The sequence below is a fragment of the Brienomyrus brachyistius genome, chromosome 7 (genome assembly GCF_023856365.1).
Source record: "Brienomyrus brachyistius isolate T26 chromosome 7, BBRACH_0.4, whole genome shotgun sequence".
Taxonomy (NCBI): Eukaryota; Metazoa; Chordata; class Actinopteri; order Osteoglossiformes; family Mormyridae; genus Brienomyrus; species Brienomyrus brachyistius.
The window spans coordinates 8,828,264-8,850,679 of NC_064539.1; the positions used below are offsets into that span (position 1 = coordinate 8,828,264).

Below are 22,416 nucleotides of genomic sequence, written 5' to 3' on the forward strand. Positions count from 1 at the left end.
TAAAGAAGATAAAGGGGGTTTACTCATTCTAACTAAACGAACAAATCCGTTGAATGGTAGCGAGGCCCTAAACAAGGAAGTGACGTCGTTAATGAAGGTCCACCTTGATGAGCGGTCTGACAGTTGGGAATTGCAAATTGAGTTTTCTCCCCAACATGCAATGCAATTCCCGGGGACGCCATTGCCATTTGAATAAAGAGGCAAAAAGCCCATGGCAAAACGAAATGCAATTCAGTGAATTGTCATTCTATTTTTTATTCAAAACATTATGAAATGAATTAAGGATTGCATAAGCACTTTGCACATTGAATTGCCGATTGCAAAATGTATTTTCAAATTACATGCACAGATTAAATATTGAAATGACAAATGCATGCTCTGATTGAATATTGAATTGACAATTGCCAAATGAATTGCCATTTGAATAAAGAGGCAAAAAGCCCATGGCAAAACGAAATGCAATTCAGTGAATTGTCATTCTATTTTTTATTCAAAACATTATGAAATGAATTAAGGATTGCATAAGCACTTTGCACATTGAATTGCCGATTGCAAAATGTATTTTCAAATTACATGCACAGATTAAATATTGAAATGACAAATGCATGCTCTGGTTGAATATTGAATTGACAATTGCAAAATGAATTGCCATTTGAATTTTTGTGCTTATAATCTTCCATAGGGTGAGATGGTGGTACATTTTCAATCAACTGTTATCAGAGTCAGAACCACAGAATGAAGGTCAGCTTGCATGATTTGTGCTTTGACACTAGTTACTCTTCTGCTGTTGTTTTTATTGGGAAGATTTATTGTAAAGTGTAGTTGAGTAACAATAAAACGTGTAAAATTATGCTCTTTCTGAGGCACAGGTGCATAAAAATGCTAATTTTTCACCTGGCCTTTGTTAAACAGCTCCACTATCGGCTTGAACGGTTTTAAGTGTCACTCTTTCCTCTTAACATCATGGTGTAGATTGTAAATCTTTCCGTATATTAATCACAAAATGCTTTGTGCTTTTCAATCCATTTATCAAGCTTCATTCAGTGTCAACGTCCAATTTAAACTTCAAACAGTAATAACATTAATCTTTACATATCTACAGAAACTATACATATCTTCACGCATGCATATTTCAAAAACTTCCTCTTGAAGTCAGCAGAAAATTGACTGCACTGATGAAGAACACTGAGTATTTCATAAACTGGCAGCAACAATGACTTAATATTTTCATATCTGCTGGATCATTTAAATCTTGTACACAGAACTGCAATGTGGCAATGGCAAGTTAGATGTCAATTTGTCACCAAACGGGGCAGCAACACTTGAACATGCAAATAAAAATACGTGGGCCTTTTATGTCTTTTTTTAAAAGCATCCAGAATTATGGCATAATCTCTGAGTTCCAGTAAAATATGGTCCAGTTAAACGTGTAAATTCAACCTTTTTTAAGTTACAGAAAACTCAACTTTTCCAAGGAAAGCCATCTTGAAACTACCACAATACTACAACCAAGGAAACAACCTGGCTGTACATAAAAGTGTCACCTTCAGTATGGGTTAGTGTAAAGACTTAAACATGCTGGAATCGTATAGTATATACCTAACAGCATGGAAAGACACATTTCATGTTAAGCTCCTTAACTGCCCTTTGAAACCATTTGGAATAATAGGCAGTCCAAGCTGTACGTACAGGCCTCCAAGAGTATCTCCGGGTACTTAGTGGTGGGTTTTCTTAATTGTCGTTTCTTCTTATCCTCTTTCAGGTACATGTGAAGTTATTTTGCTGGCCATCGTGATGTTCCGGATCTCACCAGTGTGTAGACTTCCACAACACATCTGCCACTGGGCTGCTTATGATGACACAAAATTGCCTACAATGAAATTCCGCCCAGAAGGAATGCACTACCTGCATGCACCGGCATCACCTCCCTGTCTGCTACAAGATGCCTTCGCAGATCCCCTTAGCTTTCCCTGTGATGGCACTCGCATAATTTCAGTTGTCCACTGAATATTCTCCTCTAGATATTTGAAATTTTGCATATAGCCCAAGTAACTGATTCTAGAGCTTGTATTTTTTATTTTTTTACATTCTGATATTTCTAAAATAAATTCATATTGGCCCGTATTCAAATGTTTTTGGGCCATTAGGGGTGGTATATATGTTGCTTGAAGAGTTCAAGGCATGGGGGTATCCGTGCTCTCTCATGCTGGGCAGGGGATAGGGGGCTGGCCGGGCCTTGGTGCCCAGGTAGTGCTGGTAGGTGGTGGTGAATTTGTACGGAAGGTGGCCCAGGGTGTCTGAAGGATGAGGATATCCATCGAAACGCGTGTCATGGGAGGGGCGGCTGGTCGAGAGTGGCACGGAATGGAGTCCAGTTGGGACCGAGAGAGTGGGACTCAGGATGCGTGCCATGAGTTGGTGAGCTGGGTCTGGAAGGGTCGACATGCTGCTTGGCTGGTCCCTGTCGTAGTCCCGCTGACTGTCCTCTGCGTCAAACAAGGAAATTATGTGAGCTTCTTATAGTGAGTTCTGCACCAGGCCATCAATTTAAGTGGGTATCTTATTGATTGGTATTAACAAAATAACTGGTCTGTATTTTACAGTTCTGACTAGCTTGGGGGGGGGGGGGCCAAACCTGTCTCTGTGCCGCTGGGGTGAGGGTCTGACAGCGAGCTTCTGTTTCTGACAGTGCTGCTCACAACTGGCAAAGAGTGAGGCCTGTGGTTCCGAGGCCTATAGAATTAAAAATGCAAAATTTGCATGTTTTTGTTACAAACTATTACCAGTTAAATATGGATTTTTCCTAGTATTGAAAACTACTTTTTTGTCAACATTATCATAAAAGGGTATTTAGTTTTGAATCAGTATGTGGTGCTTGCAAACCAAATTGGGCTGTAAAAAATGACGTGCAATTTCATTGGAAAAGTAATAGCTATAGATATAATAGAATGGTTGCTATTTAAATGTAACCACCACAAACTGCTTGTAGAACACCTGTTTTTGTCATTGCTGTGTACTGTCATTACATTGGTGATCCTGCCTAGTATTAATGCATGATCCTCCTTGAGTGAAGGAGGTCAAATTGTTTATGATACTCTACAATCAAACCAATATGTGATTACGGATTCTTATGACCGTCAATGTTGCCCGTCTTGTATGCATTAGCGTTTGATTATGTCTGTATTGTCATATTTAGAAGGCAGTCATAGTTAGTGCTCACAGTGTATCTTAATATCCATTCGCAAGGCTTCTAGAATTCCAAGCATAATTCAAGTAATTAAAACGTGGGAGGATTCCATTCTGCAGAGCATCATGAGTCACTTCCAAACGTGCTGCTTACCACATTTCAGGATCACAGTCCCTAAAGCCCTTCGCAAACGGATTGCTAGCAATTTTCAGCTGCGTGATCTACAATCGACAAAACACGGTTATTGTACCCTGCGACCGTAAGAAAGTATTTAACTCAAGGATCAGCAATAATATCCTTTACTTATTTGTCAATTAAAGTTTTATGCATCACTAGACTGCATCACAGTTTATCAGTGTATAAGAAAACATGGGATCATTAAAACGGAGGGGATTTTTTCCATTTTCCTCTGGTTTTACACCTAAAGCAGCATTTACAGTTCGCTAACACTGTCGTCCGTGTAAAGCCATGCATTGCCGGACACATGAAGCTGGAAAATATCAGAATAACTGAACAACAACATGAAACTTTTACCAGAATTTCTAATATGACACTAGTCGTTTTTGCTCAGTGGTTCAAGCATTGTGCAGTGGCCTAAAAAATGTTAATCCGCAGAAAATACACAATTGTCCTAATTTCCTTAATAATAAGATAAAGGAAATAATTATATTCACCTATTTTTCTGTTAAAACAGAACTGGTATTAATGAATGCAGATATTCAAGTGTGGGTGCAATTGAATGTGATTCTTTGGCTGGTTGGTCTGGGGAAAGACGATAGGCTTACTCTGTGATTCTGGTAAGCTGTTACCGCAGTGAATCGGGTCTCCTCGAACACAAAGGTCTTGTAGTTTTCTTCAGCGTACTTCTCGCTGTCTTTCCTCGGATCAACATAAACGATATGAAATCGTGGCTGATATCTATGCATTGAGTTGAGAATGATCTGAAAAAAGGAACAGGAGGCAACGATTTGTTTTTTCTCACGTAGTATCGATGCTGTTTGCCAGACGTGTAGGCTTCAGTGGTCGGTCGTTGTCTTAGTTTATTTTGAATTTACAGTAAAAAGAAAATGACATCAGGCTGAAATTCGTAAAGGTGCTTTTTATGGGGAAAAAAAATCTAGTCTTAGGGATTCTTAAAACGAGGCTGCTTTGTATAGATCTTGCTTAAGGGGTACGTACATGTCCGTTGTCATCTAGCAAGTTATTGGTGAGTTTTAATTTATCAAAAGAGACTATCTGTTTCATCCACTGTGATCCTTTCGCTGGAGAGTCTGGGTGATAATGCACCCGTCCAGGGGTGGCTGCATCCGCCTTACCAGCGACTAACCATGACGAGCTATGGAAGGCGTACCTGGCGACCGAGAAGTTAAATAGCGTTAAACCTCAGCAGTACAAAGTAAAACGCCTTTTGGTAACCTGTACGTTCTAAATATATTATGCTTGGAAAAAAAGGTAGGGTTAATAAATGGAATTCATAATTCCAAGAGGATAAGTGTCGTAAATCATATCTGACAATATCCTGTAAGCAGGTAGGCCTATATCAATCGCGCAACGTGAATCATCTGACATACCTGTAGCGTTTATCATCGAGTGGTATAAAATCCATTAAAAGCATATATTCGGCGTGGATATCAAGTCCGAAAAGTTTCACCTGAAACGCGGGGAACATTCGTCTGAAAAATAAACAGAGTCGACGTTTCAAAAAATCCCTATAGTACTAGGCTTGTTATCCAGTTTTATTACAGTACACATACTGTATAATCATGTACAGCAGTTTGAGATATATTGCAGTTATTGGTCTTTTGACCGTAGGTTATTGTTTGCAAGAAATTTCAATACCTGGTCAATTAAATGTTTATATTACTCCTGCCGCTCCTTTGCATCGTGAATCTCATCGCATTACCGCATTACCTTCCTACAAAGTGTTGCATCGGATTCCATTATAACACATCATCTGGAAAATAATGAACGAATCTTGCCGAATCATGTCTAATTCTACTAAGGTTCCGACGTGAAATTAACCTGTTATAATGCATTAAATGACGAAAATGATGATAATGCGAACAGAAGTTTTCTGCAAGAAATACGGCGGAGGTTTACGAATAATTTATTATACTTAATTTAAACTTAATTTGTCCTTTGCAGATGCTATAACTGATATACGAACTCTAAACTGTCTGCATAAGGTTATCCGAATAAATTTAGTGTTGTGTGATTTCTGAAATATATGTAAAATACAATATTAATTTTTAAATATATTTGGACATATTTGGAAACGAGAATAAGAATTTTACGGTATTTTATACTCCGAATTCACTTAAGTAAGGTTCTTCGCATATTTTCGTAAAGCTTGAAAGCACTATTTTGTAAAAAAAAAAAAAAAAGGGACAGTTTCCTTTGAATTATGCTCCATGATCAGATATTACTTTGGCCTTTCAACCCCCTCCCACCCCCCCCACCCCCCGTTCGTTGTGATTGTAAAATACAACTAAAAGTAACTGATTAGTAACAGGTACAGTACGTCTTTCTGGCCGTGCTAATTACGGAGTACCTGTATCTGTTTAATTCTGTCGCGTTAGCTACCTTGGGGGATAATTAATCAAGTGCCGCGTGTTCTACAAAGTCCCGTAGCCTAAACGTCTGCTCATTTTCACATACACAGTAACAAAAACACATTTTCAAAATATTTCAAACAGTCGCTAATAGACCTTTGTTTTAACGCAGACATCAATATATTTTCTTACATCTATATATACTCCATACTATCTTAGCTTAATATTTCTGAATATGTAACCATTTTGTCCCGCTAACCAGTTTGTTATACAATGTGCTGAAGTTGTAACATCTTAAACAATAAAATGTTTCTTGTTAAACAATAAAATGTTCAGATTCGTACGAAATCTTGCAGCATATTTAAAATTTTCGCACAGAGTATTAATTTGAAAACATTTTTTAAATGCACAGCTAAGGTAACAAATACGGATTTTCCGATTTTATAGACAGATGTTTTTATTTCGATATGGGTCTACACACTAAAATTATGCACTAAAATATTTTTTACGTTATGTTCTGCTGTTACTATCAACGTGGAAAGTAGACAACTTAAGGACAAAGGAAACTCGTTTATTTAATATTGTAGGGAGACAAAATAAAATTCATTTGCTGTAACGCTATTCCCTCCCTCATACAATAAATTTAGGTTAATTTAATGAACTTTTTATATACGTTTTTTAAGTATAAGTGTGACAATAGGCTAGTAATGACCTATTCTTTTGTTCGTTATTTCAATAATTTATAGAATTTTTAGTTAATTTTACAATGGCTTCTCATAAATTATAAAGCTTTATATTTTTTAAATATTATCAAAAACCACCAGTTTGTAGCAGATTGATTGGTTTTCTCAGGGTAAAATTAATTTGCCTCAGTAAGGCTTAATTATCCCCTGCGCCGTTTGTTAGACTGGCACTGCAGGCTTTATTTGTACATTTAGTAATGGCAAAATCCATTTAATATTAAACCATTTTTGTCTGTATTAGTAATTTTTACCTCCCCGCTTTAGTAACGATCATCTCAGTTCCAAGCTGATTAAATTCATCCCAGAGTGCCTTCATTTCCAACTGGACGGTAACGTTGGCCACTTTAGGATTCTTTTTTACCAGTGGATTTCTGCTGGGCGCCATGGTGGAGGATAAGGGGCAGCAGGAGGTCCCGGCATCGCTCTGAGGGGACTGAGCTTGGTTGCACCTCGGGTAGCTGTCGGCATGCTGGGCGCCGGTGCAGGGCTCGAAGTACGAGTCGTGTTGAGGGTAGGAATCCCGTGGCGTCGCTGGAAGACGGAAACTTCCAGGAGGGCTGAGGCTGTTCAGGCTGTTTGTGGTGAAGGCGGCAACGTCGCAGAAGTGAGAGAGCTGCGTCAGCCACGGGCTGGATATTGCAGAAATCATCCCACGCTTTTACTGTTGCTCCAGTTCGACACACTCCGCGGAGTATTTTGTTGTAAAGGAGAAAACGTATATTGGGCAATGCCAATCGGAACGTCCACGTTTAAAATGTTTAGAACGGATACCTTGAACAAACCATTTCCAAAATTCCTTTGGAAGATCGTAGGATCTTTGGTAGCACTTTATTTGTATGACATCATCTACAATGGAAAGAGTAGACGTTCGATCCGTAATGATGGAAAATGTCTTCCGGAGTGAGAGAGCTGCGTTCGCGCAAAGCCGTTCGGGTGGATGGCGTTCTGCTGCGTTCCGAAAGCGCTCACTGTTCGTGCAGTAACTTAACCTCCTGTCTGTCACGTACTGAGTCTTTTCATCGTGAAACTAAGTCTCTATAAATGTAAACGAAGTTAATGTAGTACATTTCCTCTTCTTCGAAGGATAATTACTGATACACAACCGCGTCCATTTTACATAATTTTCTATACACAATTAAAAGTACATTACCTGCACTTTCAGAGGTAATAGAGAATTTATCTCTCAGAAAAACGAACAAGCAGTTGATTTTACTACTGATTAAGCCAAATACATATTAAATATCTGAATAAAGGTAATAATCTAAATAAAACAGTGCGTGCATCGCGATCCTCTTTGCAGTGCGATAACGCTCAGATACTGACAGCAGCTCGCTTACCGCCGTCGCCGACCACCCCGCCCCTGCCTACTATTTCGGTTTCATCGTTTACCTTTACAATTGGGGTTTTTTGTAGGGGTCTTACATGTTTAAAATATGCGGTGGATGAACTTTATAGAAACGTAAATCAAATAATGTTTATGTATTCTAGCATAGAGGATTCATGCTGTTCTAAGAAAAACGTTATCTTCGGTGGGCCATTTAAGTAAATGCACGCAGTACTGCATTATTTCACACCAGTGTAGGCCTACCGTGCTATCGCTGTGTCTTCTACCATTACCTCGATCGTGGTCCGCAGGATTTGTGAATATTGCAAAACATAACGTTTAGTTTTCCATGATGCATTTGCCAAAGTTTGTAAAAACGTTGTCTGCCGAATCTATTAGTGCGATATATATGAGGAATGTGACGACGCTAGGGTGAGAAGTATACATTTCCGAACATACAATATATTGAGAAACTATTTGAAAAGGGGATTTTAAAGCAAATAACGTTACGAATATATCGCAGACTGTTGTGTCTATGTAACCGCCAAATAAGCTGTATTTAAGAGTAGAACAAATATCATTCGAAAAGGCTATTCGTGATTTTATGCAAAATCGATGTAACGCTTCCATTTATTTTAACCGTTTGTGTAACATGGTATAGTGATGCTGATTGCGGAATACCTATTTAAAAGCAATAGAAATTAACAGAATTTTTGTTGGAACAGAAATTGAGTTAACCTCACGTACTGCTCTGACTAATTGTGCTGTGCGTGTGCATGCAAGCTTAATAAATAACTGGCCGATATTGGTAATCATCCCCGCCTGGGTAGATATGAAATCCTCCTGCTTAAATTTATGTTCATTCTGTTGATCCCGAGTACATTAAGACACACAATAGGAATGTGATGATATATCCTGTTATAAAACCGAAGGCATCAGTGGGCATGAATACACAGGCAGACTCCAGGGGCCTAACACTTGACAGGGTCCCTTGAATATATAAAATAATTAGAACTGCTGGCAAGGTGACATTGTCGGGGGTTGGGGGGGATGTGTAGGTATAAAACATTACTTTAATCTGGTTTCAGACTATGGCAATATATTAGGCCTATACGCTAAAAAGCTTCTAACCGTACCGATTTTTCCCAGAGCCAATACCAGTTATAGGCCTAAATATTACTGAGTTTTACTTGAGTTTGCCGTGTTTCTAAATACACCAGGGAATCAATACAAACTTAGTTTAAGAGAAAAATGTTCGGTTTTATTTTGGGCTAATTATTCTAAATTAACAATTTCAAAATGTTAATGAGTTTCTGTTAATGGAGATAAGAGATGAGAATCTGCTTTGACCTGCAGGCTAAAATATCTCATGTCACTTTGAACCCTGTGTATTGTGAACTTAAGCTGTACAAGAAAGGCACGTATTATTTCAATATCCTGCCACAAAATAATGTTTAAAATATTGCTGATGAGTATATAAAGGTGTAACCCGTTACACTGAATTGTTCTTTGTTTCTGGATAGAAATACGTCGACTGAAGCTGAAATATGTCACGTGCTCCTTAATTTATTGGTTTTATACTTGCTTGATTCAGTTCCAAGTCTCTAATGACTCTGATGTCAAACTTTGTGACGGATAGTTGCAAAGAGGTATTCGGCTTCACTACCTATTTGACGATACGTTCGGTCTGTCTTAAGGCAAACACGCCAGCAAAACTGATATTACGTTTTCGTGACGACTTACGCAAACCTGCTAGATTACGTAGTGTTGGTTAGAAATGTCACACTGGCAAACATACAACTTCTATGAGAAGGAGCAGTAACAAATCAGAAATGCTTTGCCTTATCGGAATCGTGTTGGAAATGTCTAGTAAAACGATATCGAAATGCTATCTGGTGTAGCCTAATTAAATGTTACATTTAAAACGGCACCTTTATTTTTCAATATGATAAATTACGGTTTAATAAATTACTGGATTATATTTCTTATTTGTAGTGCTCTACACATATCGTAGTATAAAAAATGAATCGGTGTAAAATTCACATTTTCTGAATTGTAGCTATATCTTATGAGAGTTTAGTCGAAAAAGCGACTGAATAATTACTAAAAGCTTTTTAGTAGTCCTAAACTGGGTAGGTAGGCATTATTATTCTTCATCACGCACTTGAAGTCACATGCCCTAAAGTTTATTCAAGATTTCATGTTAATTCTCAGTCACTTGTTTGTGGATGGCGTTTATTAATAATCACAAAACAATATTGGCCGTACCGTGTAATTTAGAATTAAAATAGCTAAATAGTGATCCCACCCTCTTTTTCGTGATAGGAAGATGCCCCTCATATTAGGACTGATTTTGAAATCCGGGAGTCGATATAAGCGGTTCTTAGTATTTCTGAAGAATACAAAACAAAAATTATGCTGATATATCTCATTTTTTAAAATAAACTTTTGTGTTGCGCGTAATGCGATAGTTTTCCTGTAGCACTGTATAAAATTAAACGCCAAACATATATTTTTTCTTACTGTTATTTCTTCTTTCCATTTTAATTAACTAACATTTATAGACTAAAGCGGTAATAATTTGAGCATTCATTTGTACAATCTACTGTTATTTTCAGGCGAATTTTAAGACCTGCATAATTTAAGTAAATAAGAATATTTATTTGTGGGGACGACTCACTTTTTATTAGATTCTGTTCCATTTATGTTTTTTTTTCTCATTATAATAATTCATAATAATTTTCTAATTTTACTGATGATGCATTATGATTGATCTGACAGGCAACTCGGCGTTTAAGTAAAAGCCGTAGCTGCTTTGTACTTTGGTTTCTCTTCCTATGTTTTCTTGTCTCAATGAATAAACACTTGTAAATTACAACAAAAAAAACATTGTGGTATAAATATATTATGTTACCTATGTTGTGTAGTGATTGTGTTCATTCATAATGTTTGCCCCAGTACGCTGAAATGGAAGAGACTCAGTACAGCATGAAGTTAATTATACTATATATAAGACATACGGAGACCAAAAAATTTATTAATTAAGAGGCTCCCAGCATTTGTGCAGTTTAAATTTGAGGTAATGTACAAGGCTAGCATTTCATGATTCGTAACACGTACTACGAAGTTATCAATAGATACACGTTAATTGTACAGTGAGGAAGCAATCAGATTTGTCCATAGTGTTGACTGAGTTTATCTGTTTGGAATAAAGGTAAGGTGACTAACAGTTAAGTAAAAATTAAATGAACTATCTGAATGTCGAGCTACTTTAGGTGATATCTTAGGTAGTGTGTGATTTTAACCTCCCGACTGTATCCATGAGTTTTATTCTCTTATTGGTTGATCCAGTCAGTGGGCGGAGCAGCTGACTGTGTACGCAATGAGGGCGGCCCTCCTCTCTCCACGCCTGTGCAGAGCTTGCAATCTGAGCCAAGCCAGCAGTAAACTCTGCCTTTCCAGCGATTTAAAAAAACACCATGGACATGTAAGTCTTCCAGTCCTCAAAAGTCCTTAGAGAAAGAAGCTCTCTGACAATAGATATCGGGATTTGGCCGCTTGATCACTAACTGCGTATCCCTGCAATATCTGTAGCATACAAAGGAGGTCCTGCAAGCACATTGTGTCAAGCTGCACTTTGCGTACCGGTAGACAGAAACGTTGTAAGTCTTGCAAGCACATCTTTTTTTCGTAATCCACTGTGTTCACTTTTTTGCTGTGGGACCTGGGAGTTTATAGAACATACGAAATTTACAAACGAGAGGAGGTCATTCAGCCCATCAAGCTCGTTTGGAGAGAACTTAACTAATAGCTCAGAGTTGTTAAAATCTTTTCTAGCTCTGATTTAAAGGAGCCCAGGGTTTAGCTTGCAGTACACTAACAGGAAGTCTATTCCATACTCTAACCAGGGACGGATTATGGGTTGTTTGGGCCCCTGGGCAAAACGTTCGCGAGCCCCCCACCCCCCCACCACCAGCACCACCACCACAACCACCACAATTCAAGGGCCCTTGGCAGCCAAACGCTCTCCCTATAGGGTCAGGGGCCCTTGTAGGCAGAGGATCAAAGAATGTAGGCCCTCTAAAATAGACAAACGAAAATACATTGTTGATAAGCGTTGCAAATTGTTTTGGGCTAGGGGCCCCATGGGCCCCCTGCACCCCAAGGGCCCCTGGGCAGCGGCCCCGCTGGCCCGGTAAGTAATCCGTCCCTGACTCTAACTACGTGCTGTGTAAAGTTCAGTTTAAAATGTTCTCCCGCTAATTTCCACTTATGGCCACAAGTTATACTATTTAAACTAATATTAAAATAGCCATTTGGCTGAACAGCATCCAGACCTGTTAGAATCTTATATACCTGGATCATGTCCCCCCTTAGTCTCCTTTGCTCAAGGCTGAACAGATTCAGCTCAGCTAGCCTCAGGGATGCTTTGTAATGCATCCCTGTCTGTCCATGCAGGGACAAATTCCCTGGACTTCATCGCCTTGGTTTTTCTCGCATCCCATTGGGCTGCCTTTGAATAGCTCGCATTCCAGAGCAGATGAGCTGTTGATGGGGAGTTTAGGTCTAATGTAGTCTGCTAGTTTTACATGGGCTCTTTGCCTTACTCAGAGCGACCCGCAGCTTTGTGTGTCTAATGCATCCAGAGTCCAGCATTAAAGGCAATTTTACTTTGTAAATGACAGTTTTACTTTGTAAATGGTTGGATGGTATGATCTCATTTTCTCCTTGGAGATTAAAAAAAAAAAAGCGATCAGAAAGCAACTTGTTCCACAGATCCTAGAAAGGACTCATAATCTCTGTTACGTGGTGTGCGCTATCGAGTTTTCATGAGTGTATTAACTGGACAGTTTTTACTATTAATACAGACTGTTCGTAATTTACAACGTCCGTTACTTAGGGTGAATCTCACTTAAGATTGAAATTTAAAAAATTAATAAAAATGAGTGAAATAAATTTTGTGCGTCCGTACACCCGGCAGAGCTGCGCCGCCTACTGCGTCCTTTACTTTGTATGTCGTTACAGCAAAATACTGCAGGTCTGCAGTATGGCAGAGTGACCATCCCAGCCTCACTCACAGGTGAACGTTAGCGTGATTATCCTATTCCGACAGACTGCGCGTCAGTTTAAGTGGGTGTCTGTTGGAATGGAACCCAGACATAAATCGGGGACAGAATCTACACTGTATTACATTTACCGAATTTACAAAAATGGATATGTATGTACTTTTAAAATTCTAGCGTCACCTCAGCACACCAAATGCAAGGAGTGCAAGAATAATATTGCACAAAAACACATTTGCGCACATATGGACAGGCAACAAACATAAGAATACAATAACTTAGATAATATTAGGAATGAAACGGTTCGCCAAAAAAATATATCATTTATCATACTGAAAATACGCGGCTGCAGGGTTATGTAATCTCTCGTGCTGTAAGTCAGAACAATTTTCAAAATCAGGGAAATAAAACCATAAATAAAGACACTCGGGACTGTGGTCTCGCCTCTCAAGTAATCACTCATTTGATTGCTTAGTGACAAGCTGGTCAGCCAATCAATAATCACGTGCAGAATTGGGCACAATGACAGCGTGACAGATTATTTGTTTATTTAAGCACAAGATTTTTTTTTTGTTATTCCCACCAGTAAAAAGTTGCTATTTGAGGAGCACGTGTTAGTATTTTCTGTCTGAATATTCATTTCATCTGCATATTTACTCTGTACAATAACCAAATCGACTGAAGTGTGACTTGTGAAATGAACCGAACCACGAAAATCTGTACTGCAGCCTAAATGATACTAATAAAGGATTTGTTACATTTCGTTTGCTTGATTATCAAATTTGTTGGATTTTTTTGGGTTAAATCGCAACTTTGTGTACCTTAATATAGTGAGGAAATACTAATCTGACATGATGTATCTGTGATTCAGTAAAATAAAAAAAACAAAGCATTTTCTTTCTTTGAAAATCTCACTTGGTTGTTCGCCTCCTCCTTCCTGGATTGCAGGCGTAATGCGGAGGACGCAGTAACATCAGGGCCCCCTGCAGAAATGTGTTTGTGGCGAAAGTACAAAAACCGCTTGCCGATAGACAAAACTATTATTTGGGCAGTATGAAGCTGTACAGATTTGGACAAAAGCCAATGTTCAGGTAGGTTGGACAGCACTGATTGCCTGAGATCCATCAGCAGCCCCCACCAGTTTGTTTGCGTTAGTCCCCTCTCAGATGACGATGAAAAACGAGGGACCATAGATTTGGCCCAGGACTCGAGGCCTGATGCCACAAGGGCAGCCGGGTGTCGGTGTTCAAAGAGCTTCTCTTCTCAAACTAGTACTGCCACTCAGGTCTGGGGCTGAACATAAAGCCCCATTAAGCAATATGCTCAACCAGGATTGCTTTGGAGATTTATCTAGCTTCTTAAATGCCTTTTTTAGTCTATATTGTACTTTAGCCAGATAAGTTTCACTTAAAAAGAGAACTAGAGGCTCTCTTATTGGTTATCTTACATGCTGCAATGCCTGTTTTATCTGCTGGATGCCTTCAGATAGAATAATTCGTCCTTCTCATGATTTCAATAATGTTTACACTAGCATTAATCATATCATATGTCACAGAAAGACAAAGCCAAGGTGCCAAGGCGTATCTATTAGAACAAGATTCAGCAGGTAAAATGTCTCTTTCCATAAAATCTATTTTCTCAATGTTTTTCTAAATGTTATTATACTCATGGGGTCAGAAGAATGTTATCCTGTGAAAATGAGTCCACTGGAATATAATATATGTTACTGCTACATTTGCCCTCTCAGTTTCAGTGTAAGAAAATTCTCAGTGCAGTTACGTTTGTTTGCGCGTTACGCCTGCGTGGGAAAAACAGGCTCAAAATGCACTCTTTCCTCTCTTTGCAAACTTGTCATTTGCAATTTTTCATGCCGATAATGGACTTGTCACATAACCCTTATAAAAATGAAAAGTATAAAAGTAGGAAACGAACAAAAATGAAGTAGAAGACAGGTAAAGATGAGGAGGAAATTGCCGTCTGCAAATTGCTTTATTTGTAGTACATCCGTGTTCGGTTCAGAAAATGTCTCCCTTTTATAGACTCCGACCCGGGCTTCCTTGTAAGCGAGTTGCATGTCCCTTGTATGTCAATGCACACATTCATCTGTCCTAGACAGGCAGTCAAGCTCATTCCTCGGTGAACAAAAGAGGTGAAAGAGTGGCCTCCTCTGAATGAAAGACTATAGGGTGGATAGACTTCAGTGCCAGGAAGCTGTCTGTGTAATGTAGTGACTTGCTGCTCTGGCTAACTAGTCTGGATGGGTGGTTTTGGGTTGGTTATTCCTTCAGGCAGGGATTTTACACCACGTGGTAATAACACCCAGTTCATCATGCCCAGCAAACGCATTTCTGTAATGAAGCTGTGTTTGAGAATCTCATGCTAAGAGGAATATAAGAACTTGTTCGAAGATTGTTTAGTCCATGTAAATACGCCTGTCAATCCTCACTAATGTGATTATTAGACGTCTTGTCATACTGGAATTTCTTTCCACTGTTCATCCCAGACCCTGACCCACCAATTCAGTTGTTCTCTTTCCATTGGTGTGTGTGTGTGTGTGTGTGTGGGGGGGGGGGGGGGGGGGGGGGTGGGGGGAACGTAATAATTTACGTATAGACCAATAAATATTAAAGGTTACACACCCATCCCCTCCACCCCCAGTTTCCTACGTTCCTGTCTCTCTCTGTACTGGGGGCTGTACTGTGGTTAATCTCAGGCTATTCCTTGCAGTTGTGTAGCACTTCACTGCATAAACGTCTGGGCACTGATGTTTGCTGCATGTTGAGAATATGTCCTTCTGGTCCATGACTGGAGTAAACCTGCAAGCTGTTAAATGTGCCAGTCACTGCCTTCTCTTTGAGGGGAGAACCTCGAGGATATATAGCTTGACTCGAATCTATTGTGATATAGCATGACCTGCTGTCCGACTGCTCTGTGGACAGTATAATTCCCCGCACATAAGCTTACACATTAGCTGCCCTTTTACACCCTCTCTGTACCTCTGTTGAGTGTCAACATTCCCTTTGCTATGTGAATCCAAAGTTTGTCGTCCCACCACCGAGACCTAGACCCCTCTCAAGGCCAGCAGCAAGCCGCCCAATCTGAGTGCCATATCGAGCAAAATCCTCGGTCTGCCTGGTGCTCGCTGGCCAGCAGGGCCAGTGCATCGTGGCTCAGGTGGCTCAGAGGAGTGGCTCATGGAAGGGGGTGAAGTCAAGGAGTAACAATGGGTCAGCAGATGGGAGTAACAGCTTATAGTAAGTAGGGCTAACAGGCTTATGGTGCTGATCATAGTGGTGATGAAATAATAGAAATGATATTCATATTTGACGTTGTTTCTCTACGAAACCCTCTGCCTATGCTGCACCCATTGCTAAACACCCACTTGCCGTCATTCAGTTTTCTTGAAGGAATGCAGAGGCTGCTATGTAAGTAAAATAGGCAGGTTCCACGTGCTGGCATCCGCGATCGTATGGGCCTGTTTATCAGCTCATTCAGCCAGTGTGTCATTATACAGGAAATACTGCCTTAAGCCTAGTTACATACTTCACTTGTTTGCATGTCATTGCGGTCTGTGCTCAGACTTTTGCATGCATACGGCATTTGTCTCTATAGGCAGACAGCTGTGGCTGGTGCACACGTACAGCCATGATCTTTCACCAGGCTCGCAGACCGTCGATTCTTCACACATGCAGCAGACATGCCAAAACGTCATCTAGACCCAAAATGTGGGCCGCAGCTGCAGAGACTCCTGATGGCAAGATTTACACGCACCATGTAGAGACCAAAAAGAGACACGTAGCAGTGAAGTTATCGACTGGGCTTTACACTTGGGCTTCGGCAGACCTTTCTTACTGCAGGGGAATATTTCTTTGTCCCACAGTGACCATCATGTGAATAATATGGGTCGTTACCTGCTCTTCTCTGTGATTGGACCTAATGCAAAGCAAAGGTATATCTAGTATAAAAAGTGCTGCTTCAAGTTTATAAGAAATCCGTTTGAAGATAAGTCTTTGTTTTTCTTCATGAAGTCTTATTGTTGTGGAGAAAGTGCGGTTTTATATATGGTGCATTGTAGTGATTTGTGTAGGTGTAGGTGTAGGTGTAATTGTATGTTTGTGTGCATGCGTGTAGTGGAACGGCTGTACTTGTTTTTGCCAGCTCATCTCTACAGGCATGAGGTTCTGTGCTGGATGAGAATACAGTTGCAGTTAAGTTGCACGTGGCTTATTCAATAAAGAATTTGTGGTTTGTCCCAGAAACAAATGACTGTATGTTGCTTTTCCAACACTGTGTGTTAATCTTAGTATCAACACAATATTGACACTTTGTGCTGATGTTGCACATTGTCTTTCTATGTCTTTTTATTGGACAGGTGCAGCATGTGACCGTTGAGAGGAAGGAAAAAAAAAGCACTTAAGCTCAAACAGAGGCTACAATTATCCTGCATCATAGTTACATTGTCGCTGCCTTTTCGGCACCTTGCCGTTTTAAAAACGAAAAGCTGTATGTGACTAATCGCTTTAGATTTGTAAAATTTTGGGATAAAACGTGTTACTTTTTTTGCCTAGTTAGTAATGACAATGTAAGTCCGGTGGTCTGCTACAAAACGGAAAGAAAAATTGCTTGATGTTTGAGAATGTCGTGTTTGAGAGCATAACATTTCCCAAGCATAAGATAAACTGTGTTACTGACAAACCATAGAGCTAAATAAAACATCTCTGGAGTTTTCCACTGCTGGGGAATTTTACATTGGAGTAAAACTGTAAACAGGCATAACAAACAAATCCTAGTGTGATGCCAGGCGTAGCAAAGACACATACTATGTCAGACAGGACTAGACCGTAAGCATATAGACACACAGCCCATACTGTATCAGTCTGGACACACCTACCCATAGGTTTCTTTGTACTATTCTCGACGTTTTGGAATAATTAAAAAAACATCAAAACTATAAAATAACACAAATATAATTATGTACTGACCAAAAAAGTATCTGGAAAAACTCAATTGTTTGCCGGTGAGGCAGCACTGTGGGTTGGTACTGTGGGTTCAAATCGCAGGGTTGGTAGAGTGATCCCACCATTGGGTGCTTGAGCAAGACCCTTAACCCCAATTGGTCCAGGGACTGGCTGACCGTACTGTCTCCTCTAATCGGTTTCCTGAGGTGGCCTCCTGAGATGCTTTTCCAGCTGTCCTGAAGGAGGTCCAGCATATGCTGAGCTCTCATTGGCCACTTTTCCTTCACGATCTGGTCAGACTCCTCCAAAACCTTTTCTCCTGTGTTAGGTGACCAGGTCATGTGATGCGACACTCTGTCACTGTCCTTTGTAGGTGGCTTGGAGTGTCCAGACTTTTGACTGGTACTGTATATGGCGCACGAATAACAAAAAACAGATAAAAGGGATTCAGGAATACAGACTGATAGTTGTTTTTCTTATTTTTTGCCATATACCGGGGTTCGGAAAATAACATAAGTGCCATGTTGCGGATTTGTCAGCTATGAAAATTGTAGCAAAGTAATTGAACTTGTCAAGGGAAAATGTCTCAGACTATGACAGCATATGCCAAGCGGAGACAACCTGCATCAGTATCTAAGAAACCTAAAGGACACCTTCAGCAGAAGATGACTCTCAGGGGTTATTAACCTCATAATTACTCTGTGTGGCTGTTTAACAGCCGAGGAATATAAGGCTGTTTTACGGGACGGGGGGCACCTTTCGGTGCAAACGCTGTCCCCTTGTGATGTCCCCATATTCAAATGTTCACATACACGCCACTAAAGAAATGAACGGTTTTACGTACAAGATGAACTCAAGCACCTTCCACGGCTTTCCCAGTCACCGGATCAAAACATGCAGTAACTGAGCTGCCATGGGTTTCTGCCACTGTTGCTTAAAGCACTGGAGGTTTTTCTTGAACGATCGTCACACATACTTCTAGACACAGTTCAGGACTTGTACGACAGCATTCCAAAAAGGACTGAAGCTGTTCCACTCCTTGTTCATATAATGTTAGGTGTTTCTGTGATTTTTGTCCACCCTCTGTATAATATAAATCACTGTGGCTATGGAAGATGGATGAGTGTAACATCAATATAATATTTAAAGTTTCACAAAAAAGGGGGAGTAATCAAAAGGGAACGCTTGGTGCAGATGTTTTTTCTAAAAGTAATACTGTAGAAGTTTAACAAAACAAACAATGTTATACCAACCCCAAGTCATTTATTTTCATGTCAAGACATATATTTAGACTACATGCTTAATTATAGCTTTGGATTACAGAAGAGACTGGGGAACAACATTTCTATGAGCTAATACTGAGGACAAAACCAGCAAAGATTGTTACTTTATACTTCGAACCTTCATTTTTAAGGACCTCCTCCATGTCATGTTAATGATTTGCCGTAGACTGAAGGTGTCCTGCACTGTCCTGCTGGGAGAGGACAGCAGGAGACCTAGAGAGTCCAGGTTTTGCCTGTTCTCCATATATTAAAGTGGCCTGTTTGTGTAGCGCCAAGGCAGTGTAACTCTCCAGTCCCCCCCCCCCCCCCCCCCCCCCCCGTTCTCAAACTACAGTAACTTAACTTTCCCATGTGCTAAGTAGTGTTCTAGCATGTAGACCAGATCCTTCAGATTTCTACATGACTCAGCTTCTCAGAGGACCAGCCAATGGAAACAAATTGGACTGTTTTTGAGTGGAATGTGAAGAACCAATAAACACTGTGTGTCTCCGGAGTTTAACTGCATTCAGGACAAAAACGGCTCTAATATCACCGAGACGTTTTGCTGGTTTTAGAGTAGAACCAATCCCAACCAGGATTTTTAAAAGGTGTTTCCAAGCTAGTCAGAGTTTTGTCCATATTAACATGCTCCTCGAGACAACAGCAGTTCTTTCCTGTTCTGTTTCCATGCACCCCCATCCATATGCTGCGCCATTGGCCAAAACTGGCCTGGTCTTCGTCAGTTGCAGCCATGGCTGCAATACTGTGGGCTGTTGAAAATACCCGCAGATTTGTTGGCATTTCTAATTCGAAACGCACCCAGCAACATGGAAACCAGCTGCAATTTAGTTCTAGAGGCTTCAATCTCTGTCACAGAGAACCACGTAACCAGGAAGCAGTTGTGGCCTGTAGACATCTCCTTTCCTATAGTATTGCTTTGGTAGATTTGACCACTGGTTGTTGCTACTGTGGACAGTACAGAACATTCTATTATGAGGAAGTTGAAGATCTAGAATATAACCATAAGGTTCTTGGTTTCCGTCCCAAATTGAAGATTCACTGCTTTATCCTAGAGGATGACACTTTACTTAAATTGCTTCCATAAATATTCAGCTGTATTTTTTGCAAAGTACTGTAAGCTGCGCGAGTTGACTTGGATTATAGTGTTGCCTGGCAAAGTAAACTATAGTAACAACTGGCAGATGCTGAAAACCAGTCAAGGTCGGATAAGGTTTACCATTTGTTATTCAGTAATTTCAGTAAACCGAAGAACCAGGTGCAGGCCCTTAATACGGGAGGGGCAGCCATTTCCCTGGATTCCTGTGATTTCTCAGTCATCACTGCACCCAGTGTACAGCCCGGATCGCATTTCTTCATTTGGCACCAGGAAATTGTCCAGTTTTCTCGCAACTCGTGACGCGAAGGGTGTCTAACTGCTATGGCATACACATGCATTGTGGTCCAGTCGTCAGATGTGCCTTTTGCTGAGCCTGCAGTGGGGACAGGTGTCCCTCCGCTCAGTCGGGGCTTATAAACAGCTTGTGGTGGAAAACTGAACTTCTGAGAAGAGTCTTTGTTAAATTTGAATTGTCGGTCTGACACGATTGAGAATCTCTGTTGTGACAAAGAGTTTCTCTGTGACACTGGAATACTGTAACTGTAATTTGCATGCTCTTATACTAGAAAGCAAGCGCATTGGTATTCATGCTTCTTATTTTATTACTTGTGCACAACACATGGGAAATATGTTTGCAGTACTGGCATGTCACGGCTATATGCATGAAATAGGGAAAGTGCAGGGTGCCTGTGTTGTGATCATGGCCTTTGGCTCTGCAGCTTTGCCTTTTTATTTCAGGCTGGTTGGGCTGATAAACATTCTTGGTGAGTGAGTGGGTTTGCCAAGAGTTTCAAGTATGCTAACTTTCGGAAAATATCCAAACGAATGATTCTTTCTGGAAGACTTTAAGATGACATATGACTACAGGTCTTTAATATTTTTATGGTGATACAATTCTTAAACAAAAAGAGAGTATTAAATGAGTAGGCTGAGCTGAGATGCTCAGGGCCATGTGACCTTGTGGGGGGGGGGGGGGGGCTGTAAAGGGTGTCTGTATCTGCATTCAGTCTGTAGAGGCTCCCGCACACATGGGTGGGGCTGTCCATCAACACTCATACAGAACACAGCTGAGGCTCACCTGTCAACACTCTGTCAAGCCGTGGGTATGAATCTGGGAAGCACAGAGGTCTCCCATCTTAACATCGCATCCAGAAACTGCCAGACAAATGTGGGGTCTCCAAGTTTGTCTGGCAGTTGGTTGTTTAATCCCTTTATTCAGCTGTTTTATGTAGAATAGATGTGGTTAAACACCTTTTGAGTAAGGGTATTTATAATACAAATTTGTTTGGGGGATAGGTTTATTCTTAAACCTGCCTTAAAGCCTACAGTGTTGTTTTTTAAGTTTAACGTTATGCCAAGTGTTTTCTTCTGTTAAACTGTTGTAACAAGGCTGTCACAATTTAACTGTTGGTAGGTCTTTTGGTTTAACCTTTTTGTGTGGTTATGGCTGTCGTTCATTCCAAACTCGTGTTCCCTGTGAAAAGTCAACCCATCACTGTGGCTGAACTGCTGTTTCAGCCTGAGGCCTGACAAACCCAATGGAAGAAAGACAAATGGAGCAGAAGTACTCAGGTTAGCAGCTACTGGTGGTGATTAATGCCTAGACCTGGTGTTTGTTTCTGCCTGTCCAGGGCTTCCAGCCATGGGCCCCAGGGGGAGAGGAATGATCGCCGAGATACACACAAAGAGGGCCTGAAATATGGCACTAAAACATACTGCAACTTTAAGACAATGCCTTGATGTTTATTAGTTATTATAACAGAAAACCACTAATATCACAGATATTTTTGCTTGACAAAGGGTGAGAAAGCTAATGTGAATGTGTGACTGAAGTCCTGTCTCCTCCGTACTGCTTCTATTGATATTACCTAAAAAGGTACAGTACTGTGAAGGTACAGTACTGTGAAGGTGCAGTACTGTGCAAAATTCTTAGGCAAAAATAAATGTTTCCGTTGGTGTCAAACGATGATCACACATCTGTCAAGATGTCAGCTTAGCCATTTCAAAACCTCCCGTAAATTCACCTCAGAATTTGCAGCAACTGTCTAATGCAACCCTGTATTTTAACTCAGACACTAGCCCACCTTGGCTAATCAATGCCTCATTTAGTTAACTAATTAAGTTAACTAACTGAGCTGGTGATGAAATTTGACGTGTCTCTGAGGAGAGGCTTGGTAACCAAAGCGGAGTTCATCTAAGCATCCAGCGAG

General features: G+C 40.3%; 1 protein-coding gene across 1 annotated transcript; it reads right to left on the reverse strand.

The window, feature by feature from the left end:
• Window positions 1–857: 857 nt before the first annotated feature.
• On the reverse strand, window positions 858–7,697 carry LOC125746847 (T-box transcription factor TBX1-like). The gene is made up of 7 exons (XM_049021404.1): window positions 6,734–7,697; window positions 4,759–4,860; window positions 4,367–4,538; window positions 3,973–4,128; window positions 3,341–3,408; window positions 2,636–2,733; window positions 858–2,486 (listed from the first exon to the last, which is right to left on the reverse strand). The coding sequence occupies exons 1-7, from the start codon at window positions 7,129–7,131 to the stop codon at window positions 2,110–2,112; spliced, it is 1,371 nt and encodes a 456-aa protein (XP_048877361.1). The 5' UTR covers window positions 7,132–7,697; the 3' UTR covers window positions 858–2,109.
• Between the last annotated feature and the right edge of the window lie 14,719 nt (window positions 7,698–22,416).